This window comes from Trachemys scripta, chromosome 10, assembly GCF_013100865.1.
Source record: "Trachemys scripta elegans isolate TJP31775 chromosome 10, CAS_Tse_1.0, whole genome shotgun sequence".
NCBI classification, from domain to species: Eukaryota; Metazoa; Chordata; order Testudines; family Emydidae; genus Trachemys; species Trachemys scripta.
In genome coordinates, this window is record NC_048307.1 from 7,186,645 (window position 1) to 7,213,821 (window position 27,177).

The 27,177-nt window shown below is 61.3% G+C and overlaps 1 protein-coding gene across 2 annotated transcripts; it reads left to right on the top strand.

Moving 5' to 3' along the window:
* The first annotated feature begins 1,862 nt into the window (after positions 1 to 1,862).
* Positions 1,863 to 27,058, top strand: SREBF1 (sterol regulatory element binding transcription factor 1). 2 transcript variants are annotated; one of them, XM_034783978.1, is made up of 19 exons: positions 1,863 to 2,656; positions 15,639 to 16,067; positions 16,760 to 16,932; positions 17,041 to 17,181; positions 18,045 to 18,263; positions 18,675 to 18,789; positions 19,251 to 19,447; positions 19,841 to 20,042; positions 20,837 to 21,006; positions 21,574 to 21,835; positions 22,184 to 22,350; positions 22,714 to 22,882; positions 23,352 to 23,460; positions 23,736 to 23,845; positions 24,171 to 24,303; positions 24,617 to 24,779; positions 25,513 to 25,698; positions 25,913 to 26,024; positions 26,675 to 27,058. In XM_034783978.1, exons 1-19 carry the CDS (start codon positions 2,551 to 2,553, stop codon positions 26,896 to 26,898), a joined length of 3,387 nt encoding a protein of 1,128 aa, XP_034639869.1. In that variant the 5' UTR covers positions 1,863 to 2,550; the 3' UTR covers positions 26,899 to 27,058. The 2 variants fall into 2 exon arrangements, with proteins under 2 accessions (XP_034639869.1, XP_034639870.1); XM_034783979.1 differs by lacking the exon at positions 1,863 to 2,656 and adding an exon at positions 11,065 to 11,192.
* The last annotated feature ends 119 nt before the right edge of the window (positions 27,059 to 27,177 follow it).

Below are 27,177 nucleotides of genomic sequence, written 5' to 3' on the forward strand. Positions count from 1 at the left end.
GTGCCTTTTGCCCAAGAGGCTGAACCAGAGGGATTAGTGTGGTCTAGACTTTAGAGCACAGTGGTGAGTTGGAACTCCTGGGTTCTGTTCTCATCTCTGCCACTGACCTTTGGTAATTCCCCTAACCTCTCTGTGGATCAGTTTCAAGCCTCTGCTGAAAGGTGCTGTAGAAAGAAAGGGTATTCTGTGTGTAGGCCTCCACTTTCCGTGAGCTCCATCCACATTCTATGGCAGGAGTCCATCATGTGTTGCTTGTGTTTAAAACATGGAACAAACTGAAAGATGCTGTCTGGATTGGAGACAGGCAGGCACCTGCAGGTTTCTTTCTCTGCATTAATACCATTAGTTTACGGCTAGCTTTAGACTGTGTTGGAGGGCTAGGAGCACCTGCCTGGCTGCTCATTACCAACGGAGTAAGGGTGCATGGAGGGACGCCAGCTAGTCACGTCTTTCAGAGGCAGGGGGATGTTCTTCGATACTTTCCACTGAATGACTGATGGTTTGTGTCATACCTGGGAACAATGGCCCTGTCTGAAAGATACTTCTAAAGTCCTTTGCCCTGGTTTTGGGTGAAAGCATCTGTTATGCACACTTGGGTCAGCCTGATTACGTGAGACATATCCAATAGCAGAAAAGAGGTAAGCTGCAGAATAGTAAACGATATCTGATTTCATTTCAGGCATTGAACTAGGCAGAGACTCGTGACGTGTGCCTATGAAAAACCTTTCCAGTTCTGTCACCTCTAGACCTTCCTTCAAGGCATGGGGTGAGACTGCATGCACCAAGTGTGAATGCCTAGAGCCCTGCACGGATACAAAATTTGTATCCCCATCCAATCTGCAAACATGATCTGCAAGTATCTGCGGATTTGCAGGGCTCTAGATATAAAATTTGTAGCTGGCTCGATCCAAAAACAACGTCCGCGGGCATCCGCAGAGATAAAGCGGACAGCGGTAGATTGGCAGGGCTCTACTAATGTCACCGACTTGATATAATCTTCTTAGATTACACCATGGTAACCACACTCCAGAAACACAGCCCTAGGCCTGTTCAGGAGAGTTCCACTTTCCCTGTTCACCACCACCTCTTGCTTCAGAACAAGTCTCCTTCCAAAGGGTTCTTGCTCGTAGGTGTATCTGAGCATTGACTTCTGCAGAGTCTCTCAGACAAGCTTTGGGAAGACTAATGATGCTGTCTTCCTGGGCTGTTGCCTCTATTAATTCAGACTCCCCTTTGTGATAACACAAGGGATTTCTTTGAGATTTGGGGCCAGCTAGGTGGCACTGTCCCTAATCCACCTCTTCCAGGCATTAGGAGTCCTGCAGCTCCTCTTTATCCTCCTTGTGAAGACTGCTAGCTGTCTGGGAGGGGGGAGTTGTACCAGCAAATCATGCTGCAGAGCTGTGCAAAAACCTAGGGTTAGGTTGCCACCCTGCAATCGCTCTCTCTTCGGAGAGGGCTGCACATGGTAAAAATAAATAGTCTCTAAAAGGCAGGCATGGCTGGGGAAGGCTTTTACTTTCTTCTGGGTCTCTTTCCTCACAGCAGTTGTCTCTAAACCAGATATAAACCTCCTAGAGGGTGAGTCGAAAAAGGACAAGGGAAGGCTGCAGACTCCACACTGGGATCATTTATTCTCCCCCAGAGCCAGGCCTCCTGAATGCTTCCTCCCCGTCTAGCGGTGTGTGTTCTCCCTGCTCCATGGCAAACAGAAAGGGGCAGCAATTCCAGGGCGGTTTTTTCCTAGTAAAAGGCGGCTGCAGGGTAGGCGAGACAGCCTGTGGCTGCATTCAGTTAACCCCCGGGGCTTTTTCCTGTGAATAGATACCGGGGGGGGGGGGGGGAGTCATTGTACCCCTGGTCAAAGGAAGAAATGCAGCACCACCCCCATGACATGAGATCCCAGGCGTGCTGGGTCCTGCACCCCGCTCCCACTGCGACTCCCCCGGACGAGCCAAGCGGGGGTCCCCAGCGGACGCCGCTCGGTGCATTGGGAAGAGGAGGGTCGAGAAGTGCTGCTGCGAAAGCCCAACCCCGCCAGAAACCCAATAGCCCTGCCCCTTGCCTCCAAAATCCAAACCCAATCCCGCCGCTGCAATGGGCCGCTTCCTCCTGGGGCACCCCCCGCCTGCTCCCCTCGAGCAACGGGTCCCCGGCGCTGCAGGCTCCCGCTCTGGGGGAGGGGGAAGGGTGCGCCTGCCCTAAAAGGCTGTGGCTGTCAATCAGGCCGAGGAGGCGGAGCCAGAAGCGGGGGCTCCGCCCCTCCCTACCCTCGCCAGTAGCAGGTTTGAGCACAGTTCAATTGAGCAACTTTCCCCCCCCCCCCTCCCCAGCCCCAGCCATGGAGGTGGGGGCCGCGGGCAGGCTACGGCCGCTGCCCATAAGTTGGGCTGCGCGTGTTTGCTGCTGAGTTGCTTGTTTCCATGGCCTTCTCCGGGGGAAGGATTTGTTAGCAGGGAAAAAAAGGGGGGGAAGCCCCCAGAGCCCAGCAGCACCCGCCAAAGTGACCCCCCCCAGCCAGGGGGGGGACACTACCCTGCAGAGCCGACAATGACCAGCCTCTGTTTTGATGACACTTCCCTGGACAACCTGGACCCTTCCTTGACTCTCCAGGAATCCAGCGAGATCACCACTGCCCTGCTGAGCGACATCGACGGTGGGTAGCGGCCGGGCAGAGCTGGGGCCGAGGAGCGGGCATGGCCGGGGGGGAGGGCAGCGCCTGGGGCAATGGACAGCTGGGTCCTGACCCAAGGGTCTGGGGGCAGGGAGGAGCTGGGGGTGGGGATGTGGGGGCTGCAGGCGCCTGTGAACCCAGGCGTCCGGCTTAGGCAGGGAGGGCTGGGCTTTATTTCGGTGCTTTTGACCCTTCAGCATGGTGGGGGTGGGAGGGTTTCTTTGCCCCCCCCTCTCCCCGCAGCTTGGCCCCTTCTAGCCCCGTGTTTCTAAGCTCCGGGATCGCACACGTGTGTACGCGAGAGGGGCAGCGATCCGCAGGCGGGCACCGCCTTTCGGGGGCTCTCTTCTCCCTCGGTGGGGTGGGGGGCTTGGTGCATGGATGGGGGGCTTGGTGCATGGATGGGGGGCTTGGTGCATGGATGGGGGGGGTCTGGGATTTCCGATCGCGCTGGGGGCTCCCCATGTAATTACCCCCCCGATCGATTTTGCTTTCAGGAGCCTGCTGCTGTCCCCTGCCCGTGTCCCCCCCCCTCTCTCCCGCCCCCCAGGCTGCCGGCTGCAAGTGGGGTGCCCGCTCGGGGGGCTCGGAAGCCAGGCCCGCTAATAATAAACCCAGGCCGGCCCCGGGGGGTGGGGACGCTCCTCGGGCGGCTCCGGCTCCGCGCCCGCTGCTGGGCTGAGTTGTTGCTCCAAGCCCCGCCCCTTTGCTCCCCGGGGGCCCTGACGTCAGCGGGAGGGTTACTCGCGGTCATTTCCCTCTTGCCGAGGAGAGTTCAGCCGCCAGCGCGCGGGCGGCCTGCAGGCGGCGGGGGGGCGTGGGCCGTGCCCCCAGGCCGGGCATCCCTAGCCGGGGTGCAGCCCTGCTCCTGAGCCCCTCTGCGTGCGTGATGCACCCGCTGCCCGCTCTGCGCAGTGCCCGCGGGCTTCCCAGAGAGCCCCCCAGCCCCGCGGGGGTCGCTGGAGCACAGGGGCACAGTGCAATGGGCAGCCCCCCCAAACCAGCGTCTTCCCTTGGCCGTGGGGAACCCAGGTGGGTGGTTGGGCCTCGAGCGGGACGTTTGGTCACTGGCCCCTTTGCCCGGGATGCTTGGGGCAGGATAAAGGCGCCTGGCGGAGTGTGGCTAGGGTGACCAGACAGCAAACGTGAAAAATCGGGACAGGGTGGGGGGTAATAGGAGCCTATATAAGAAAAAGACCCAGAAATTGGGACTGTCCCTATAAAATCGGGACATCTGGTCACCCTAAGCGTGGCGCAGTGGGTTGGAAATGCAGCGTCACCGGTTCGCCCCGCAAAGCGCTCCTTTGCGAACCCTGATGGGTCCCCCGAAAGGCTGTAGCCCCCGAAAGTTTATGCTCAAATAAATTTGTTAGTCTCTACAGTGCCACAAGGACTCCTCGTTCTTTTTTCCGGGCTGTAGTGAAACCTTAGGAGACCTCTGCTGTGGTTCAGGGTGCCCAAGGGTCTGCGTCAGAGCCTGCGTCCGTATGGGTCTTGTTTATTTCGGGAGAGCCCAAGAAACCCATCTTGCTAGATGCAAGAGCCCATCGTGCTAGGCACTCACCGGAACGTTTGCCTGGTGAGCTGCGGCTCTCCAGGCCGGGACTGTGCCTGGATTAGACTTTATCTCGTGCCATTTTTTGCGTTCAGGGACAGTGGGGATGAGGGGGCACATTTGGCGGGGGGGAGAACCCCCAAAGTAATCGTGGGTGGGTGGAAGGGCCGGATCTAAAGCCCAGTCGGGTCAATGGGAGGCTTTCCGGTGACTTTGGATTAGGCCCTAAGTGAGCATGGTTTAACAGAGATGACATTTGTGTGCTTCTGCACGCTCAACCCATCCCTTCCGACGTTCGTCAGTCCAGGAGCGGCGGCACATTCTGGTTTTGTGAGTGATCTGAAGCACCTGATTCAGTTCCAGCGGGTGCTGCATGTCTAGCTAGTCAGAGGGTGCATTTTGTGGCTCAGAAGGGCACCCGTGGCAAAGCCACTGGAGTTTGTGAGTGCGTAGGGCAGCTAGCTGTGGAGAAAGGCATGCATGCGGCTGTTGGACTTGTCAGCTGAATTTGTAAGTGGTGGAAGGCGATTTCTTTTTCTGCCTCAGCAAATTAAAAGCAAACAAACTGGAAAATAACCTGCCAAGAGGGCACTTTAATCAAGCAGTCGAAGGCAGGAGGAGATCAATGGCTGGAGGATGCTGGACTAATCCAAAGTGGAGATAAGGGCCCCGTTTTTAACAATGAGGGTAACTGACCATTGGCCAAGGGAAGTGGTTGCCTCTCTGTCACTTGGCATCTGTGGGTGAAATTCTGCCTCTGTTGGAACTTTTCCATCGATTTCAGTGCGGCCAGGGCTTCACCTTTTAGCTCCAGAGCGGATGTCTTTCCAAAAGACTCACTCTTAATTCAACCACAAGTTTAACGGGCTTGATGCAGGAATCTCAGCGTGGAATTGTCCGGCCTGCGTTGTGCTGGAGGTCAGGTTAGATGATCGCAATGATCCTTCTGGGCTTTAAAATCGATGGAAAAGTGACAGTTAAATGCAATCTGAAGTTTGTGCGATCGGTCACTCAAGTGGAGGATTGCCCAGAGCTAAGCCTTCTCCTGCCGTGTTGCCTGGCTGGTAGTTTATAGTCTCTGAAGGAATAACAAAGAGCAATACATTAAGGGTTACGTTTAACATGGGAAAGAACATGGGGTGCGTGTGGCTAACGTGGCAAAGTTTTAAGATTGCTCTGGCAATATTAACTCCTACCATCATCAGCCTTCTGGGGGGTTAATTTCACAGCTTAATGATGCAATCGGGCTGGCTTTTTACATTGACTGTCCTTGAGCAGAAGATTAGTAAAAGGCAGTTATGTTACATGCGCTATGTATTGCACATCCATGGAGCTGAGAGCTGAGGAGAGCCGGAGCAGAAGGCACTTTGGATCTGGCATTCATGGTTCAAACCCACCTCCAGCTAATTGCATTCCATTAGACAGTAAAACCTGCCTTCATTAACCACTCAAAGGACCGCCTGCTCCCCCATTCCCTGCCATATAGTCAGAGGTTTGGGGCATGTGCCCTTCTGCTAAAGGTGGACCAGGTGTACTTCCATTATGGCCCTGATCCTGCAAGCTGCTGACCTGGGCAGATCCTGACCCACTCGCTGAGTCAATGGGGGCTCTGGCTGAGGTCACTGCGCTGACCTTTTTTGAAAGGGGTGCTTGAGTGGTTTCCCTGAGCACTGTGAATAGGTCACCCCTGGGGCCCTGCTCCTGCTCCCGTTGAAGTGTATGGCAAAGCTCTCGCTCCGTGGTGTAGGCTCAGGCAGGTGACCTCCAACATTCCAAACATCAGAAGATTTCCCCGTCCCCTCCCCCCCCCAAGCCGGGGAAAGGCAGGGGCTGCTCAGTGGGTCCCCCCCCCCCCCCCCCGAGGCCCTGTTCACGCCTTGTCATGTATGAAACGGGCACTTTTGTATTAGCTCATGTGTGAGTCATGTATGCCCAGGACAAGCCTGACCCCACTGATTTTGTGCATTCAAGGGGCCCTGTTGTTCTGGGCACTGCATGGACATGCAGTGAAAGGCAGCCCCCGCCCACGGAGCTAGCAGGCTGACTAGGGCCGAGACATGTCGCTTGGGTGGCATTTGTAAATACAACGAACCCTGCCGAGATGCCACCCATCCTGCCTGGGCAGCTCCCATGAGGATCCCTTCTCCCATGATCCGCTCCGGCATCTTCCTTAGGAGAGCCCCCTGCTGTGCACACCCCCGCCTCAGTCCCTTAAGACTGTTGTTTCTTTCTGCCCCTCCCTGCCCCGTGGAAGTTGCTGGCAGCACATCTGACATCACCATCCTGCAGCGTTGTGCTCTGCGATGCCAGTTGCCTCCGTGAGTCTCCTCACCAGCCAGCCCGCCTTGGGGGTTCTCCCCCAGCTCTGGCAGAGCCGCTCAGAGACGGGGACGGGTTGTTTCTGCCGGCGGTGATAGGAGCTGCGCTCGCCTGCAAGCTTGGCTTGCTCTGAGGTGGCCTGGCGTGGTTCCTCCAAGCAATGAGTAATCCTGAGGGGTTGGCTGCTGCGGCCGTGGGCTGGGTACGGTACCAGCAAATAGGCCCCACTGGAGTTAGGGGGAGCCCTGCTGAGGGTGTGGAGAGCCCCTGATGTGAGCCGGGGAGGCTGGAGCAGGCAAGGGCTCTTGCCAGCAACCCAGCGTCAGGACTTGGGGACAGAACGGTAGAGGAGCGGGCTGACTTTTGCAAGGACTTGAGCAGCATTGCATTGTGGGGTCAGGAGCCCAGCTTGACTGCCGCTGCCTCTGTGGGACCGTGGGCTAGTCACTCCCACTCACCTTTGCAAACCCCCCACCCCCCGAGATCTGCACAGGGAAAAGCACTCAGGGCCTGATTTTCAAAGGTGCTGAGCCCCCGGTGCTCCGCTTGACGGCCATAGGAGACACGGACACTCAGCATCCGTGGAAATCAGGCGGTAACCTCGCTCCCAGGGGAAGGATGGGTGCATCAGCAGCCTCTTCCGACGCAGTGAAAAATTGGGAGCTGACTCAGAGACAGTGAACCCCAGCCTGGCACCTGTGAGCCTTGCAGGGGGCTGCATCTGCTCTTTGCCCTGGGGGTGTGACTGGTGGAGCAGACTCACTCTCCCCTTGTGTCAAGCTGACATCCCGGCATTCACCAAGGCGGGCACGATGCCCAGAGCTGTTTTAGACGAGAGATTGACAACAGTCTCTGAAAAGCAAACATGCCCTCCTGCTGCCCAGAGAAGTCAGAAGGTAACTTCCGGTCAACTGCAATTCAGACGTGAACTTTGTCCCAGGGCAAAGGGCGTGCCCTGTTTCGGAAATGCTGCACAGCTGTTGCTGTTATCTCCAGGAGCACAGTGTGGCTAAATTCCTGGCGGGGCTTCAGTTTTGATGCAGATGTCAGTGGCTTGCTTTTAGTCCCATGCTATGGGCCAGATCCCCATTAGGTCAGTTGCATTCTGTCTGTTAAATTCCTCCCCTCTTCTGTGTTTAGTTAGCTGCAGTGTCCCTTACTCCCTGTCCTAAACGGCTGTTCCAGTGTTGCTGTGCGCGATTAGTAGCTGCCGTGCTGTGCTCCAGAGGTGGCTGCATTTTGGCGATGCTAGGGAGAATGCCATTCCTGGTAATAAATAGCTTGTTGGATGCACCGTGCTTTGGCAATGTAAGACTATCCCATTTCACATGCTCCCATTCCACGGCTGGCTGGAATGACATATGTTCCCAAGGGGGGGACGGAAGACAAGGGAGAATGAGGATAAAAGGGTGGGGAAGAGCTAAGGTGTCTGAACTAGGCCATTTTGCCATCCACGCCCTCATCCTCACAGCCCAGCACTGAGCTCCCACACTGGGATGCTGGACCGAGCAGTGTGGTATTTGGTGGGCAGAAATGAGGCATTGTGGGTATCTTCGGAGGAGTCCGGCTGCATTTCTCCCTGGTCCTGGATACCTGTTGCAAGAGGAGGGGTCATGAGCCAACTATTCCGGGAGTGCACAGGCGGTCGGAGATGGGTGGCTCATGCCAGGGAGCTCAGCAGAGAAGGGCCAGAGCTATCTGAGTACGAGGGAACCCCGCAGAACAAGCAGGTTTTATCTGACCCTCTAGCAGCGCATGGACTTGCCCCTTTGGGGGCCAGTGTCATTCCCTATGGCCTTTGGTTCCTCCATGGGGCCTTTGGTTTCACCTATTCGGTATCGGCATCCTCTGGGTTGTGTTTTCCTTGCTCTGATGCGACAATAAAGAATTTCTCTGCTGTGGAGTTAGCCATTCCCCCACCCCCACACACCCAGACTAGGCTCCCCTGCCCAGTCAGATGTGCTCAACAGTGCCCTTGCTGCGCGTGGAGAGCTTAGGGCGACCATATTTCCTCAAGTGAAAATGGGACACTGCGTGGGGCTGGCCCAAGACCCCTCCACCCATGGGGCTGGCTCCAGCCACTAACCCAGACCCCCCCGCCCCCGCCACAATGGGCTGGCCCCAGCTGCTCCCCCAAGGAGCCCCCCCACCCAGACTGTCACTGGTCACTCGAACCCTGCGTGCCCCCCACTTGAGGCTGTCGCTGGAACCAGGCCTGCTCCCCATGCAGTGGAACCCTTCCTCCCCCCCCCCCCCCCCCCGCCCCACTACCCCCCTGCACGGGGCTGGCATTTCTGCTCGCCCCCCACACCTCACCCCACTTTTTTGACAGAAGTGAGCATTTGTCCTGTTTGCTCTTGCCAACCTGATCAGTCAGCAAGAGCAAACGAACGGGACAAATGCCCTCTTTTGCCAAAAAAGTCGGGACAGGGCTTAAAAAAGGGACTGCCCCGGCCAAAACGGGAGGTATGGTCACCCTAGGGCAGCGCCGCCTCCTCACATCTGGAGCAGAGGGCTGAGTGTAACCCTCGTGAAGCCACTTAAATCGGGAGGCTGCAGCTTTCTTGCCGACCTGGGAGTTTGCAGGGCGTGGCACTGGAGCTCCAAGGGAGAAGCTGCGTCCAGTTGCCCCTGATCAGCTCCGAGTCCCGGCCTGCTAAACAATCCTGCTCAGGCCCCGGCACGTGGCTCCCATCCAGGGATCCTCCAATTCTTCCGTAGCGCGGCTCGCACCTTAACGGAGGGCCTGTCTCGTGGCCCCTCCGTTCCCAGGCACCATCTCCTGGCCACACCCCATGACATCCCTATGGCTACAGCGGTGATTGCTGACTTGGACAAGCACATCAGGGAAGCGTGGGATACCGCTGTACCTGCTTATAATGCTGTTCAGCAGCTGGGAATGAGGCCGGTCCCATGTGACAGGCCAGCCCAGCGGGCTGCAGACTCCCAGGAAGAGCTCCACGGGCCCTGGCCTGGGACTCTCCGAGCTGGCACACCCCTTCCATCTCTGCTGAGCGGTTCTCCTGCACTCCCAGGCCATCACAGGTCTCTAGATGCCGCTAGACTTCGGGGGGGGGGCCCCTCTGGAGTCTCAAAGCACCAGGGCAGCGCCAGTTCCAGAGGAGGGGGCAGCTCGAGTTTGCTTTCACTCCTGTGGGTTTATTCGTGCGAGGGGGGCTGGAATTGGTGGGTGCTCACTGTGTCCCTGCTGCGCGGTCCTGGCATGAAAGGTGCTGATGGTAGAAGTGGGAGGGGTGGATGGGGACAGAGAGGTTACATGGCCGCGTTTTTGTTATTTATTATCTGTGTTATTTCAGTGCCTGGGACCCCTGGCGCTAGGTGCTGTACAAATATGTGCATGGTGCCCATTCCTCAAGCAGGTCACTAGGGTGTCTGGGGGCCAGGGGCTGGCTCCAGAATAGATCCTCAACTTGTTTTCAAGGCCAGATGGGACTATTTTGGGCACAGATAGCTGAGGGCCTTGGCTCTGGCGGGTCTAGCAATCTGCCCTGCTGCCTTGGCGCTCAGGGCGCAGAGCTGTAGCATTGCCAATGGTGCCAGCAGCCCAGCGGGCTGTGCACGCTGGCACCAGGGTGAGCAGGGCTGAGAGGCAGGCCCTGGATTCTGCAGCTTGGCAGGGTGGGGATGGAGGAACTGGTACATCTGCCCTGTTTTCGAATGGATTTAGTTGTGCTATTCCCCCCTTTTCCCCCCACCCCGGTGTAACCAAACACAGACTTGGTCCGGTCAGCGTCGGGGGCCTGGCCCCAGGTTTTTAGACTCTTACTGGGTGACTTGTCTCTGCTGATTTTATGCCAGTCCCCCGGCCGCACCGCTGGGCTCCAGCTCTGCTGCGTTTCCCGGGCTCGGTCAGGTTCCACAAACCTCCCTGCTTAGCCGGTGTGGCATGGGAGGGGGGCTCTGCCTGGAGCCTGGTTGGGAAACAGATGGGGCCACGTGTCCCCTTGCCCTGCACGGAGATGCGGCACCCAGCTCTAGCCCTGATGGTTGGCGTTGGCTTGAAAGGCCTGGGGTCAAACGCCTTTGTCCCGAGCGGGCAGGGCCTGCCGTCCGCTCTGCCCCACTGTCTGATCCCCGAGCTGCAAGACCAGAGGCCAGGGTTGGGATCCTCCCTCGCTAAGGGGTGGGGGATGCAGCTGTGTCAGATGGAAGGAGAGAAACAAGGCACTGCAGGGCAGCGTCCTTCAAAAGCACTTGGCTCCCAAGGGGTTAACTGTGAATGACCGAGAGTAACCCTGGCTGGCAGCGCCGGGGTTAAGGCAAATGGCCTGGAGTAACCCAGCGCCATTCACCTTGGAGGCTGCGCGGGGAGGCCCAGGCTGTCTGGGGGCGGTTGGCAGGGCCGGATAGCGAGGCCGGGCAGGCGGGCGCCGATTGGCGGAGAGGGATCTCCTCATGCAAGAGCCGTGATTCACAATTCCACCCGCGCTCCTTCCCCGACGGCTGGGGAGGCGGGACAGGGCGGGCGGGAGGCACCCGGGTTTGAAATAACCACACACGGCCCCACTGCCCAGACTCTGCCATCCTTCTCCCTCTGGCCGGCCGGGCTGATCTGGGCTCGTGGGCTCCGCGGGCACCTGGCCTGTCCCTGGGCCACGGCTGGGATGGAGTGCACTTTCGAAGGTATCTCCCCCCCCCTGCACAAGCACTGCTTATTCGGTGCATTTGGGCTTCCAGATTTGCAGTCTGCTTCCCCCCCGACAGATGTGCACCCGTCTTGTGGGGAGACTGAGGTGGGGCATGTGGGCGAGTGTCCCCCCCCCACTCCCCGCAGCGGGCTAAGGTCACCTCTGTTTGCAGTGCGGGGGGAGGCTGAAATCTCTCCTGCTTGGTTCCACTGAATGCTGCCCTGTCAGGTCAGGAGCCTGGATCAACCGGAGAGCTGGGCACCCCCTTCCCTGGGGTTCAACCCATTGTTGGCCTGCAGCGCTCGCTGAGCCCAGCCGTCCCGGCGGAACTCCAGCACTGCTGGACTGGAGTCACAGCAGTGCCTGGCCCCCTCCCTTTGAAAGCTGCATTGAGGGGAGGGAGGCTGAGTCTGGGGAGCGTGGGGTGAGGGAGTGGTGGGAGAGGTGGGGAACTACTCCCCTATAACAGGTGACAGCCTGTCTCCTGCGGGATCCACTCCCTCAGGGACTTTCCTGGGCTGCAGGCGTTTGTATTTTGCCTGAGTTTGTCACTTTCCTTCCATCAGCCCCCAATCCATGTCCCCACTGCCCTCACACCTGCTTCCCGAGCTCCCCCTTTTTGCTCAGTTTGGAAAAGGACATTTACAGCGTCCCTATAAAGCAGAATAACCGTGTTTGTGGAAGGGTGGAGTGGGGGCTGTTACCCGCCAGCTCTTCGGTGACCACCTGGAAATGCTCCATGCAAGACCTCTGAATTATGCCACGAAACCATGGTGAAGGCCACATCGGAAATAGACCGACTGCATGTTCCATAGTGTGTGTGTGTGTGTGAGAGAGAGAGAGATTGCGTTATAAGTATCTAATCACACTGTGATCTCAAATAGTTCATAACCCCTACCGTGTGCTTCCTAGCGGTGCGTGCTGTGTATTGTGTTATAATTGCATAATGCTACTCTGTGCAGATATACAGACCAGAGTGCAGCCGTTTATTACCTGCACTGAGGCTCTGCCCAGCACCGTACAGGTGTGATCACAGCAGGGACAGGAGTTACCCCAGCGGTGCTAGGCTCTGCCATAGTGTTACAGATCTGGCCTGCACCTGTGGCCTTTTTGTGTGGCAGGGAGATGTCAGCAGTGTTCTCAGGCGGCGGGATGGGGGAAGCTAACGTAGGGATGGGTCAGAACAGGGGTCTGGGACCCAGGACTTCTGGCTTTTGCTGACATGGTGCATGAACTTAGGCAAGTCACCTCAGGCAACATTTTCAGCCTGGGTCTGGTGTCTCCAATGTTGGGAGCCCAGCTTAGGACCCCGGGGCCTGGTTTCCCCAGGTGCTGAGCAACCACAGCACCCATTAACTTCAACTAGGGTTAGAGCAGCTCTGAAAATCAGGCCCCACGTGGCCCAGGGCGAGCTCCCAAACTCAGTGCTGAAAACGTAGGCTGAGATTTTCGAAGCTGACGAGGGGAGTTAAAATCAGGACTCCCCATCCAATGAGCAGGGCGATGAATCTAACTCTCCTAGTCAGCTTTGGAGTCTTCGCCTCAGACACCAACCACTCCGTGCCTCAGTTTCCCCAGGCACATGGTGAGGACAGTGAGACTGAGCTACCTGGTGGCTGAGCTGGAAGGATCAGTTTGGTAAGAGCCGGCAGAGAAGGCGCCGGGGCAGTGCACAGTGTTATTAATGGCTGGTGCTAACTGCGGCAAAGCCTGGGCCATCGGAAGGCTGGGTTCCGATCGAGAGAGGCCACTGGCTCCGCGTGTGACCGGGGGCCATCTCCCCGTGCCGCACTTGTAAAACGCGGTGCTACTGCTGCGTGGGAGTGGAGTCGTCCAAGGTGAACAGATGCGCGTCTGGTTTCAAGCAACAGCTTCGACTCTGCCTCCTGCAGCCCCAGGCCCGTGTGGCAGCCTTGTCTAGGTGAGGAGGGAAGGGCAGCTCCCTGCGTCTGGTGGAAGACTAGCACTCGAACGCAGGTTCACCCTGGATGTTCAGAGCGTGCGTTTCCTGCACACCTGCCAGAGGCTAGAATAGCGTCCCCGTGGATTCTGGGCCTTTCTCACCTGATGGCTGGGCGTGGTGATGGAGTAGCCATCCCCCCCTCCCCCCAACTGAGATGTTGGCCCGTGGGAAACACTGCCACGGCAAATGAGTGTGAGCACCGAGGGCTGTGTTTACCCGACTGGGGGCCCTGTCCCCTCCTTAGTTAGACAGGAGGGTTGCAGGCCCTTTCACACTGCAGGTCACGAGTTCATGCTGTGGGCCCCGATCCTGGTCCCTGCCCCGCACTCCCCCTGCAGAAACCCAGACGCAGGGAGAACGAGGGCAGCCTGCAGGAGACAGCAATAAATAATGGGATGGGCCCAGCTGACTGGAGACATCTGCTCAGCGCCGTGCCTGGGCTGTTTGTTTCCTTTCTGGGGGTACAGGATTGACATGGCTCAGCCCCAGATTCTGCCCCCCCCCCCAACCGCCTGCAGCTCCCCCGCTCTGTCTCCAGGTTGGGCCTGGCCCCCAGGTGCTTTGCTCCAGTGTTGGTGTCATCGGGACATTGGATCACAGCTGAATTGACACCAGAGAAGTCCACCCCAGGGGCACTGAGCAGCCATGTGGAGGGGGAAAGGAGTGAGGCGGGGGTTGGGTTTTTTAGTACAGTTGGTCAAAAAAGCCTCTGGGAGCCTGAAGCAAAGCCCAGACGGGGCTGTAAGTAACAGGACGCATCGATCCACAGGGGGAGGGAGGGTAATGACTGCTAGGCTGGGACACGAGAGACCCAGGTTCCATTCCCTGCTTTGCCGTAGACTCCTTGGGCTAGGCACTGACTTGCTCCGCGCCTCGGTTTCCCCCCCCGTACAACGGGGCCGGGACGATAATCCTGCTTTTCCCCTTCCCGTTGTTGGTTTGTAAACCCTGTGGGGCTGGACAGCAGGGCTCTGTCTCTCGTTGCGGGTACGGATAGCCCCTAAGCCAGTGGGCCTTTATTGACCCTCTGTGCTACCCTAATACGGAAAACAATAATAACCCTTCCCCATCTACAGCCAGCGCAGGACTGGGCCCTGCAGCCTCTGCTCCAGCCCACGCAGGGGGGGGGCTGCCTCTCCCTTGGGGGGCTTGTCAACAGCCATTCAGCCTAAGGGTGCCCTGTCAGTTCCCCTGCAGGCTGTGAGGGGATAGAATTCGGGCCCAGCCCCCTTGCTCATGTGAGTAGTCCCCTGTGAAGTCAGGGCAGCAGCCCACGTGAGGAAGGGCTGCAGGATCGGGCTCTTTGGGGTCCAGCCGGGCATGGAGCAGCTGTAAGAGGAGGGGTGAGATTTTGGATCCTCCCCATTGCACCTCCCTATGTCTCCCACTTCTTGCCTGTATCCCTAAGAGTGTCCCCTTGGTGGCTGGTCTTCAGGCTCCCCCTGCTGGCAGATGCGGTTATCACACCCACAGCTGACATGCCAAGGACGGTACCCGACTCCCCTGGGCCGGCGCGCTGTGCGTGGGTTGTTTGTAAAGGGCTCGGGTGGGCTGGGCTGGGCCCAGGGGAGCTGAAGGCTTTCGGTCCAGCCTGCTGGTCTGGGCAGCCGTTCTACCCCCTCAGAATCTCCCCCCCCCCTCCCCCCCGCGCGGTCCTGTGCGTGGCACAGATGCTGCAGCTGGGGGCAGTTGATGATGGGGACTTTGGCAGCTGGCCCTGCAGCCACCCATTAGGAGGCGCTTGAGGAGCCTTCTCCCCCGCATGCCGTCCCTGAGCGCTGGCGGCTGGGACCCCGTGGGGCAGGCTGGGACGGAGGGAGCTTTAAAGCAAAGAGGTGACCCATGGGGGCTGTGTGTCCCAGCATGCCCTGCTCTGCCCATCACGGAGCAACCTACTTGCCCTGCTGGCAGCACGACATGATCTAGGGGCGAGTGTGGGCCACCCTGGGCGGGAGGGTGGGCGTGCCCCTGCTGGTACATGCGATAGCCAGAGGAAGGTGCAAACGGGAATGCTGAGCGTGCGCAGTAAGACTCAGCCTTTGGCCCCAGTTGTTGCTTCAGTCCAGCCCCCTCCTCCTCCTCCTCCCCCTGCTGAGATGAGTTTGGGGGGTTCAGCCCAGTTCCTAAAGGTGCCCACATGACAAAACCCAGGGCTGGCGCAAACACCAGATTCAGTGGCAAGGCCCAGGTGCAGTAGGCCTTGGAGTTAGGTCAGCTGGTGGGGCAGCATGGGGGAGCTGGCCTGGCTGGGGATACAGGGACGCCGGGTTCCCAGGGCTGTTTTATCCAGCACCAGCATCTACCCTGCGGGCAATCTAATAACCGAGCTGGGTCTGGTTGCAATGTGGGCAGCCCTCACCCCGCAGGGTGTGTGGATCCCCTCCCTGCCAGACAGCAAGCCCTGTATTCGGGGGGACGTAGATCTCTGTGGTACGTGGGATCCCTCTCACTGCTGGGCTGGCTTGGGGTGTTTTCCAGACATGCTCCAACTGATCAACACCCAGGACAATGAGTTCCCGGGCTTGTTTGACACTCCGTTCGGCGCACCTGCCACCCCGATGCCAGAGGCCAGCACGCCTGTGGGGCTGCCGTCCACACCCAGCTCTCTCGACGGCTACCTGGGGCCCAGCCAGGCGCCCCCTTCGGCTCCCGTCAGCATGTACCAGGTGCCTCCACCGCTGCAGAGCTTCTCACCGCAGCCCCAGCTGAGGGCCGGGCCAGGCCTGACGGCGTCTCCGCCGGCGTCGGATATCAAGGAGGAGCCCATGGCACTGTCTGCCAGCCAGCCCCGGCCTCTGCCCCAGCCACAGCAGGGGTTGACGACAGCCCAGAGCTTCGTCCCGGCTTCCCAAGGCCAGTTCACCCCACAGCACTTGCTGGGCTACCAGAGTCAGCACGGCTTCACCGGTGAGGCTCGGGATGGGGGGAGGGTCCCTTGAGATGGGGCTGGGTCTCCCGTGGGACTCCGAACTGGCCCTGAAAGGGCTGTAGTCTATGGGGCAGCACTGGAGTGGGATCAGCTCCTGTAGATGATGCGATGTCCCCCATAGCTAATACTGTAAGGGGTTCATTTAAAGGGACGCTGTCAAGTAATTTAGACCTAATCTTTTGGCCTCAGTTTTTTTCTACCGTGGTGGGAATATCCTTTAAATTAAACATGAATTTAAAAACCAAATCTCACTGAGCAGTGGGGGGATTTTGTTTTGGAAAAAAAGAAGTGGGAGACAGTGTTTATATAGGACCTATAATATTGTCACCTCTGCTGCTGCCAGGGCAGCCAGCGGGAAGAGTGCAAGCTGAGCACCAGTAATGAGGCCCTGAGGGAGATATCCCTGTGTGGGGGTCTGTTCACTGGGGAAAGGGCAAAATGGGTGGGAGGCGTGGGCTGTTTTCAAGGGTGTGATCAACTCTGGCTGGTCCCCTGGCAGAGTGGGGTGTGATGGGTGATTGACAGTCTCTGGAGCATCCCGAGTGAGGAGAGGAGAGGAGCTGGGCCCTTGGTCTGCCTGGCTGACGCAGGATCGAGGGCGGGCAGGGCCCCTGGAGTGTGAGGAGCAGGCTCCACGCTGCATCTAACTCGCTCTCCTTCCTGCCCTCAGCATTGCATCCCGCAGGGGCTGCCCAGTCCCCGGCCAGCCTCCCTCAGTCCTCTCCGCAGATCCAGCCCGTCACCATTCAGGCTCATGTCCAGAACATCTCGCCCCAGCAGCTGCTGGCCGCAGCCAGCACCGGCACCTCCCAAGCTGTCTCCTCCCAGATCCAGCAAGTCCCGGTAAGCTGGGGCCAGGAGCGTGGACAGGCAGCGGGAGATCCAGACACTCTTGCCCGCCCCGAGCTGGGTGTGTGGAGCTCCCGCGCTAACCCTCTGCCCACCCTACAGGTCCTGCTGCAGCCCCACTTCATCAAGGCCGAGTCCCTGTTCCTGACAGCTGTGAAGACGGATGTCTCTGGGGCAAAGACCTCCAGCCACACGACGCTGGCCACCACGGCGGCCATCCAGTCTGCGCCGCTGCAGGTCCCGGTAGGTGAACCCTCGGGGGTCCCTGTGTGTGAGTCTCCCCCACAAGCCCACGTCTCCACCCCCAGGCTGGATCTGCCGCTTGGCCTCAGGCCTGGGGTCAGAGCCAGTCAGCGGGGAGCTGGGAACAGACCCAGGGCTCCTGACTCCCTGGCTGGGGGGAGGGATAGCTCAGTGGTTTGAGCATTGGCCTGTTAAACCCAGGGATTGTGAGTTCAATTCTTGAGGGGGCCACTTAGCAGGGGGCTGGACTCACTGACCTTTCAGTTCTGTGAGATAGGTATATCTCCATATATATATATTTTACCCTCCATATCTTCCCTTGGTGCAGCAGGCAGGGCCTGGGATTGCCAGCCCCTCAGCAGCTCTGTCGCGGGGCATGGCTCATGGCACATCCCCCCCGCCAGAGGTGGGGACCTTCCCTGGAGACCAGCAGGGGCTCAGCCAGTTAAAGCCATAGATAATATCTGGGAGCGGGGTCAAGGCATCGGCCAGTTGCAGCTAGAGAGCAGAGCTCGGGTTCTGGCCCAAAGGGGATGAGCTCAGTGTGTCTCAGCAAACTCCACCTCTCAAAACTAAAATGGAGCTGGGCCCGGTCGAATGTCAGCCCCAGAGCGGTTCACGGGTGGGAATGTCAGGAGGGGGCTGTGGGTTGGGATTGGGGGCAGCAGCAGAGCTGGTGTGGGGGTGTGGAGCCCAGGGCTGGAACAGCAGGGCAGGGGGCTGCTGTGTCAGGAGCGAGGGGTCCTGGCAGAGCTGTCGGGGGAGCTGCCTGGGGTAGGTGGATGGGCTCTTTTCTCCCCCCACCCTGGCAGGGTGGGCATACTCCTGGCTCCGGCCGGCCCCAACGCCCTGCTCTCTCGCAGACCCTGGTGAGCGGAGGCACCATCCTGGCCACGGTGCCGCTGATGATGGATGCCGACAAGCTGCCCATTAACCGGCTGGCGGCCAGCGGGAAGTCGGCCTTGGTGCAGAACAAAGGCGAGAAGCGCACAGCACACAACGCCATCGAGAAGCGCTACCGCTCCTCCATCAACGACAGGATCATGGAGCTGAAGGACCTGGTGGTGGGCTCGGAGGCCAAGGTACTCGGGCAGCGGTGGGACCTGTCACAGCAGGGTGGGGGTGTCTGTCCCAAGACGCAAGCGCTGTGGTTCCCCCTCCCTCCAGCTGCTGGGGGCTGGGAGGTGCTGCAGGCCGGGAATGAGGGGCATCAGCAGAGCTGTCTGGGGGTACAGTGGGGCGGGGGCTGAAGGGGCTCCGCGCTGCCTGGGTCTGGCGGCCATGTCGTATCCTGGTGCCACCATGACACAGGCATGGCCGATGGGTTGAACTCTGCCGCCCAGTTGCTCCTCCGCAAGGACAGCACCCGACAGCGGTTAGCACGGGGGTGTGGGGGAGGGCAGCATTGCCGGGGGCCACTCTCCCCGGGGTTGGCTGTGTCCGGTGATGGGGGGGCAGCTGTGCCTGAGCGCCCGTGTCCCTCTCTCGGGCAGATGAACAAGTCGGCCATTCTGAGGAAGGCGATCGACTACATCCGCTTCCTGCGTCAGAGCAACCAGAAGCTGAAGCAGGAGAACGTGGCCCTCAAGATGGCCGCCCAGAAGAACAGTGAGTGCGGGGTGGCTCTCCTGGCTGGAGGGCCGGGGGAGGGTTTGGGAGTTGAGGGAGTTGGGAGTTGAACCCAGGTTATGCCACCAGTGAAGTGAGTTTGGAGGGTCTCAGCCTGGCCCCAGCAGAGGCCCAGGACTACAGTAGCAGGTCATGGGGGCTGTGGGTTGGGTTTGGGGGGCAGCAGCTGGAGGGAGGGGGGACTGCATGAGGGCTGGGCGGGGGGGGGGGGGGGGGTGGGGGGGGGGCGGGGTGGGGGGGGGGGGCAGTGGGGGGTGCTGTGGGGCGGGCCAGGCAGTGGGGCGGTGCTGTGGGGCACTGCCCAGCCCAAGGCGATGAATGCTCCAGCAGCCCCAGCCCATTGCAGGGTGGCACAAGCTCTCCGAAGCCATGGGGCTGGTTCAGCTGCCTGGGGGGGAGCTGTAAGCGGCAGCCTCTCCTCACGCCCCCTCTGCTTTCAGAGTCCCTGAAGGACCTGGTGGCCACGTGCGGCGGGAAGACGGACGTGCCCATGGAGGAGATCAAGCCAGAGATGATGGACATGCTGACGCCCCCGCCCTCGGATGTGGGCTCCCCCTCCCACAGCAGCCCCCTCTCGCTGAGCGGCGGCAGCAGCAGCGACTCGGAGCCCGACAGCCCGCTGTTCGAGGAGACCAAGGTCCCGTGACAGGGGGCGCTGGGCTGGGCAGGAGACGGCTCTGGCGGGACCCCCGCCTGGAGCCAGGGGCTGGCAGGTCAAACACCTGACCCAGGGCGAGCCCTAGCCATGCTGCTTAGAGACGGTCCCTGGGCCTGGCCTGTTACCCAGCCGGCAGACGTGCAGGCCCCTGTCGGTTGCCAGGGCATTTGGGGCAGGCCGAGCTTGGTTTGCCCTGGGGGAGGGGGTGACGGATCTGTGCAGCGCAGACTGGCTCCCAGCCCCCCAGGCATAGCTGGTGCCGTTCACCTTCACGCCCTGGCGTGCTCTGTGGGTACCGCCCCTCGAGCTCAGCCGGAGCAGACCCAGCGCCTGTAGCAAGGCCTCACGCCCACCTCTGTGCTTGGCTTTCAGGGGAAAAAGGAGCAGCAGCTGTCCACCGGCAGCCTGTGTATGCTGGATCGCTCGCGCATGGCTCTCTGCGCCTTCGTCTTCCTCTGCCTCTCCTTCAACCCCCTGGCCTCCCTGCTGCGGGGCACCAGCCCCGAGGGCGCCCCAGAGAGCGGGGCCTCCCCTGGCCCTGGCAGGAGCATAATGGGCCAGCCGGATTCCATAGGTAAGTGCTGGGAGCATCACGGAGCCAGACGCTTGGCCGGGGGATTTAGTGCTAGAGAGTGGCAATCAGGGCCAGAACCCCCAGGCCAGGTGGCTGGAGCGATGGGGGCCAGGCCTGGAGGTAGAGGGGGCTGGATGGCTGGGACGATTGGGGCCAGGTCTGGAGGTAGAGGGGGCTGGGTGGCTGGGGCGATTGGGGACAGGCCTGGAGGTAGAGGGGGCTGGGTGGCTGGGGCAATTGGGGCCAGGCCTGGAGGTAGAGGGGGCTGGGTAGCTGGGGCGATCGGGGACAGGCCTGGAGGTAGAGGGGGCTGTGTGGCTGGGGCCATCGGGGACAGGCCTGGAGGTAGAGGGGGCTGGGTGGCTGGGGCCATCGGGGCCAGGGCTGGAGGTAGAGGGGGCTGGGTGGCTGGGGCCATCGGGGCCAGGGCTGGAGGTAGAGGGGGCTGGGTGGCTGGGGCGATTGGGGCCAGGCCTGGGAGTAGAGGGGGCTGGATGGCTGGGGCATCGGGGCCAGGCCTGGGAGTAGAGGGGACTGGGGCGATTGGGGCCAAGCGGGAGGGTGGAGGGGCCTGGGTGCAGTCACGTGTCCAGGGTGCTGGGAGGAGCAGCCAGTGCTGGCGGGGGGCCCTGCGTTTGGGGTGTGGCCCCACATGGCCCAGTGGGCTGTGACACCCCTGCTGGGTGATGCAGTCCGTAGCATGGGGGGCACTCTGGGCCGTTGGTGGGGCCGGAACTAGCTGTGACGTGCTGCTAACGCCGGCCCCCCCATCCCTCTCTGCGCCCTGTGCCCAGACGAGGCCTCAGGCTGGCCCACCTTGATCTTCTGGCTGCTCAACGTGCTGGTCGTGCTAGGAGCCTTTGTCCGGCTCTTCATCTACGGTGAGCCTGTCACCCGCCCCCACTCGGAGCCGTCCGTCCTCTTCTGGAGGCACCGCAAGCAGGCGGACCTGGACCTGGCCCGGGTAAGGAGCAGCGCCGGCTGGCTATACCCTGGGAAGGGGGCTCTGGGCTCCCACTGCCCCAGGGCAGGTCCCAGCCCGGAGCCTTGTGCATCCACTCCAGGTTGGCCCTGGTCTGATTTCTCCTTCCTACTCACTGGGCGCTCAGCAGCCCCTAACAGCCAAAGCCCTGCCCCTCCCTGCCCGCCTGGCACAGCCCCGCCCCCAATTCCTGCCAGGAAAAGCCCCACCACTCCCTGCCTGCCTCGAAAAGCCCTGCCCCCAATTCCTGCCAGGAAAAGCTCCGCCCCTCCCTAACCGCCTGGCACAGCCCCACCCTCAATTCCTGCCAGGAAAAGCCCCACCTCTCCCTGCCTGCCTCGAAAAGCCCTGCCCCCAATTCCTGCCAGGAAAAGCTCCGCCCCTCCCTGCACGCCTGACCCGGCCCTTCCCTGGCCCTGCCCGCTTGCCATGCCCTGCTCCCAACTTCCCAGGAAAAGTTCTGCCCCGGCAGAGGCCTGATACTCAATAGGGGAATTCCCCACCCCGCCGGCAGTGCGTTAACACCCTGCATCCTCTCCACGTTGCCAGGGGGACTTTGCTCAGGCCTCCCAGCACCTGTGGACGGCCCTGAAGGCCCTGGGCCGCCCGCTACCCACCTCCAACTTCGACCTGACTTGCAGCCTCATGTGGAACCTCATCCGCCACCTGCTGCAGCGCCTCTGGGTGGGGCGCTGGCTGGCCGGGCGGGCGGGCGGCTTCCGGCGAGACAGCGAGCTGAAGGCTGACGTGCGCAAGAGCGCCCGCGATGCCGCCCTGGTCTACCACAAGTTGCACCAGCTGCACATGACAGGTAGGGGGCACCTGAGGGCCTTGATGGGGCTGTGATTACTGGGGGGTTGGGCCAGAGGGATTGGGTCCCCAATGGGGGGATTGGGGCTGGATATGTGGTAGCCCCATCCCTGAGCAGGTTCCGTGCCAGACTCTCACTCAGCTGTGCCTGTCCCCCTCAGCCCCGACCCACAGCTCCCCCCACCCCCCAGCTATTCCAGCCCATGCCATGCAGGGAGGAGAGGCTCCAGCTGCTACCCCCCTTCCTCCCGCTTGTGCCGGGAGTGACCTGAGCCCTGTGGGGAGTCTGGCAAGGCAGGAGCGCCCCCCCTCAGTGCCAGGCTGATGTCCCACATTCCCTCGCCCACAGGGAAGCACGTCGGGGGCCATCTCTCCGGCATCAACATGGCGCTGAGTGCCGTCAACCTGGCCGAGTGCGCCGGCGACACCATCTCCGTGGCGATGCTTGCCGAAATCTATGTGGCCGCAGCGCTTCGTGTGAAGACCAGCCTTCACCGGCGCGTCCACTTCCTGGCGGTGAGTATGGCTCAGGGGTGGGGCTTGGCTCAGGGGAGGCGGGGCTCCTCCATGCCCCGCCCTCCCAGATTGCAGACACCAACCCCGGTCCCACCCACTGGGCTTCTCCTAGAGGGGACGCTACGGGAAGCCGTGTAGCCCGGCACCCCAGCACCACTGGTACCCACTGCCAGGAACCTATCCAGCCCGGTATCTGCACTGGGCCCATGTAGCTTGATATCGCCCCTTCCTGCTGCCTCAGACCTGCCCCTGGAGCTGGCTGCCAGCTCTGGCCGTGGCTCTCTGCCCAGACGGCACCATCCTGCCTGGCTGCCCCTGGGGCCATGCAGCCGGAGGGGCTGACCCGTGTCTCTGTCCTGGCAGCGCCCCTTCCTGTGCAGTGCCCGGCAGGTGTCCCTGTCGCACAGCGGCACCGTGCCCCCGGCCATGCAGTGGCTCTGCCACCCTGTGGGCCACCGCTTCTTCGTCGATGGAGACTGGTCTCTGAAGGGCACCCCGAGGGACAGTATCTACAGCTCCACCAGCAACCCAGGTACCCGCCCCCCCCCCGCGTCTCACTGCCCGGCTCTGTCTCTGCATGGCACCAAACTGGGGGTGGGCACTGCCCCATGGGAGGCAGACAGGGGCTGTGCCCGCACTCCCCATACTCAGCTCTGCCGTTGCCCCTCACCCCTGAGGCTTAGACACTGTGGCCTTTGTCTCCAGAAAAATGGGCCTCTTTCACACGACCTAAAGTGAGCTTGGCATTAGGGATGCTGGGCGCCCTGCCAGGCTCCAGCCTGCCCTTGCCTTTATTAACATTGTGGTTCCTAGACCCCCTGTGCCAGCTCTGTGCCTGGCAAGAGCTCCAGGGTCTGGAGATGCAGCATTTGGGCTTCAGTGCCCCTCAGCTGGTTCCTCCCCCAAGCCAGGATGCTCCAGGCATGGGGAGGTGATAGGGCCTAATCCCTCCCCTGCCATCCAACTAACAGGCCTCTCTTGGCGCTTCCCATGGGGCCCAGTGGACCCCCTGGCTCAGGTGACCCAGCTGTTCCGTGAGCACCTGCTGGAGAAGGCCCTGTGCTGTGTAGCCATGCCGGAGCCCAGCCCGCCAGCGGCCCATGGAGAAGGGTAAGTACCAGCCGTGGGGCCCAGGGCAGGGATGCACCCAGCCTGCCAGCTCCTGGCTTCCTCCCAGCCTGCAGCACCCTGCCGGCGACCACTCAGTCCCTGTCCTGCAGGGCTGTGGCCTGAGCATCCACCTGAGGGACATGCCTGGTGGCCCCTCCCGCCAATGGCTTTGTGCCACCCGCAGCTCCTCTAATTCCTGGGGAGGGGGCGGGGACCCAGGACGGTTCATTCTCCTGGCACCCGTCCTTAACGGCTCCTCTCCCCCTTGGCCTCAGGGAGTTCTCCGATGCCCTGGAGTACTTACAGCTGCTCAACGGCTGCTCGGACACCGCTGGCACCCCCAGCTGCACCCTCTCCATCAGCTCCGGCATGGTGGCTGGCACAGGTGAGGCCATCGCTAAGCAGTGCGGACGGGGGCCAGGGGAGGGGGGGCCTGGAGCCTGGCACGTGGTCTGGTGCTGAGAGGCAGGGCTAAAGCTGTGGTTGGGACTCTGCATGGGCAACTGCCTGGAGCACGCGGCACCCAGGGTGTCCAGGCCGAGGTGGGCGCAGTGATCCCGGGGAGCGTGAAAGGTGGGGCAAGTGGGTGTGGGGGGTGCTGTGCTGTGCAGGGCAAGGCATCTGCGGGGGGTCGGCCAGGGCAGGCGAGTGTCTGTTCCTCACCGTGATAGGTTGGCTGATGCCATCGGTCCCGTGTCCCCCGCTCGCAGGCAGCGACCCCGTTGCCAAGTGGTGGGCGTCCATCGTCGCCGTGGCGATTCACTGGCTGCAGGGGGACAATGAGGCAGCTGAACGGCTATACCCACTGGTGGAGACCATGCCGAGGGCCCTGCAGGTGTCGGAGTGAGTGTCTGCAGGGATCGGAAGGGGGAGCGCGGCGGGAGGTGCATCGCTGGGACGGGAACAGCTGAGCTCTGCAAGGGAAATGCACCAGGGATCTCGGGATGGGGGAGTGACACAGTGTCATGTGATCAGCTGTGCAGTCACATGATCTCCAAAAGGGGGTGCCCATTCCATCTCAGGGAGCCAGCTTTGGGGGTGAGGCCGAGAGACTGGGCAGCATTGAACAGGGGTTGATTATCCCAGCCCACCCCTCAGTGCTGGGAGACCCCCGCCGGGGGCACCATGATGACCCTCTCCCCCTCCGCTCGTGCAGGAAGCCCCTGCCCAGGGCCGCGCTGCACTCCTTCAAGGCCGTGCGGGCCCTGCTGGGGAAGCAGGACGGCAGCCAGGCCAGCCTGGGCCAGTGCGAGAAAGCCAGCGGCTACCTGCGGGACAGCCTGGGTCTCAGCTTGCCCGCCACTGGCACCCTTGACAAGGTGAGTCCCTGGGCTGTTCCCTGTGGCCTCGGCGGGGGGTGGGTGAGCAGCTGTGTCTGATCACTGACTGTTCTCAGCTGTGTAACCGGACTCTCCCCTAGCATGCACCGCATCCACTGAAAGGCAGCCACCTCTGGGGCGAAGCATGCAGGGTTCCAAGAAGCAGGGTATGGTGCCGTATGCAGCGGAACCATCTGGCTCTCTCAGGCCACGCATCCCGCTGTCCACGGGGCCTGCGCACCAGACGCAGGAAAGGACCATCCAGGGGGGCGCAGCACAGTGGCCGCAGCTGTGGTGCATTGTAGTTGCATTGCATGTGTGAGAACAGGTGTGCAATGCCCCTGCAGTGCAGCCCAGACGGGGCTTCTTCCAGCACCGAGCGCCAGCCTGCAGCAAGGGGCCAGGGCAGCAGTGCCCCCTCTGGGCACTGCAGAGAGCTGCTGTCCAGCACCAAGCACCGGCCCTGGCAGACCCCGGGGAGGCGCCCCCAAGCCGTAATTCCTTCGCTCCGGCCATGGCCTGTCAATGGGGCATCACCGTAGCCACCAAGGAACTTGGAAAGGTGGGACCCAGATGGGCCAACCAGTTCCATGGTGCTGCCGTGGGAGGGTCAGGCCCAATCTCCCTGGCCCGCGCCTGCTCTCTGCGGCGTCTCTGTGGGCGCAGCCCTGGGTGGTGTCTGTGTCACACAGTGTGTCCCCTCCCCCTCACTGGTGCCCCTCTCTCCCCCCAGGCAGTTCAGCTCCTCCTGTGCGATCTGCTCCTCGTGACCCGCACCAACCTGTGGCAGCAGCAGATGCATGTCAGCCAGCAGCTGAGCTGCGTCTACCAGGCCTCGGCCCTGGAGCTGCGGGGCTTCCAGCAGGACCTGAGCAGCCTGCGGCGCCTGGCCCAGACCTTCCGGCCAGCCATGCGCCGGGTGAGCCGCGGGGGGGCGTGGCTTGGGGGGGATTCAGCTCTTTGATTGCTTTGTCTGCTGAGCACATGTTTCCCACCATGATTGGAGGCCCCATGGCTGGCACTGTGCCTGGGGATGGGGATGGGGTCCAAGTCCCTGGGTGCAGACTCTCCCTGGGGACTGGGCTGGCGCTGGGCTGCCCGAAGGCTGACTGTCCATGTGGGCTGCTCCCCAGGTGTTCTTGCACGAAGCCACTGCCAGGTTGATGGCCAGAGCCAGCCCCACCAGGACCCACCAGCTGCTGGACCGCAGCCTGCGCAGGAGAGGGGCTCAGAGCAGCAAAGAAGGTGAAGGGGGAGCCTGTGGCCCAGGTGGTGTGGGAGCAGCAGGGGGGAAGGGAGCCAGATTGCCAGAGATTGGGGGGGCTCCGCTGGGCTAGCAGGGACTGGGGCATGTGCCCGGCCCTGCCCTTGGGCTAGGAGGAGGATACAGCCTCCATCGCCCTGTCTGTCCTGGGACTGCCAACCGGTGCCAGCTGTGGGGCTGTACGGCCGCCCCTTACGAGAGGGGCTGAGACCCAGCCGCTCATGACATGGAAAAGTCCCATCAGGTTAGGGCATGGGTGGGCTGGGCTGAGGACTGCGTGCCCGAGTGGCATGACACCAACACGCCCTGCCTGTGGCAGCAGATGGGCTCAGTTCAACCTACCTCTGCAGCCTACTTGGTACAGGACTGCGGGGGGCCAGTCTGGGGTGTAGGGATCAGCAAGACCCCCAGTGTGTGGCTGGCAGCGCTAACGCTGGAGCAGTTGTTGGCACTCTGGGGGCGAGGGACAGGACCAATCCCCCCATCCATCTTTGCGCATCCCCCTCTGTGCAACGGGCACGTGATCGTGGCCTGGGCCTTCCCCTGCCCAGCCCTGTCCCTCCCCTGGGGCCCCTCTGTCCGTGCTGGCGGCCAGTGCTGAACCACCTGGGCCCTGTGTTTGCTCTTGCAGCCAGCGAGCCCGAGAGCCACCCCACGCCGCGGGAGCACGCCGAGGCCCTGCTGCTGGCTTGCTGCTACCTCCCACCCAGCTTCCTCTCCGCTCCAGGCCAGCGCGTGGGCATGCTGGCCGAGGCCGCCCGCACCCTGGAGAAGCTGGGTGACAAACGGATGCTCCATGACTGCCAGCAGATGATCATCAAACTGGGCAGCGGCACCACGGTCACCACCGGATAGTGCCGTGGCCGGCAAGCCATGGACCATGGGGGTGGGGAGGCCACTGCTCTAATGGGACTGATCCAGTAGTAACTGCTCCAGCAGGGCTGCTGTGCTGTGTCGTGGCCAATGTGTTTCCTTGCTTAATTGGCGGGAATGTTAGTCATTACTGCTGGGAGGGGCTGGGTGAGATCTGACAAATCTCTGCCCAGCAGGGTGACTAGGACTAATGCCAAAATCCACATCTGCTCCTTAGAACCCAGCTGCCAGCCAGGCCCCTTGGTCACTCTGTGGTTCCTG

Bases quoted from the DNA above. Each gene is read 5' to 3' on its own strand.
- SREBF1 (XM_034783978.1), top strand. From the start codon at position 2,551: ATGACCAGCCTCTGTTTTGATGACACTTCCCTGGACAACCTGGACCCT. The intron at 19,448-19,840 runs GTCCCGTGACAG...CTTGGCTTTCAG, and splicing joins CGCTGTTCGAGGAGACCAAG to GGGAAAAAGGAGCAGCAGCT. The intron at 23,846-24,170 runs GTGAGGCCATCG...CCCCGCTCGCAG, and splicing joins CGGCATGGTGGCTGGCACAG to GCAGCGACCCCGTTGCCAAG.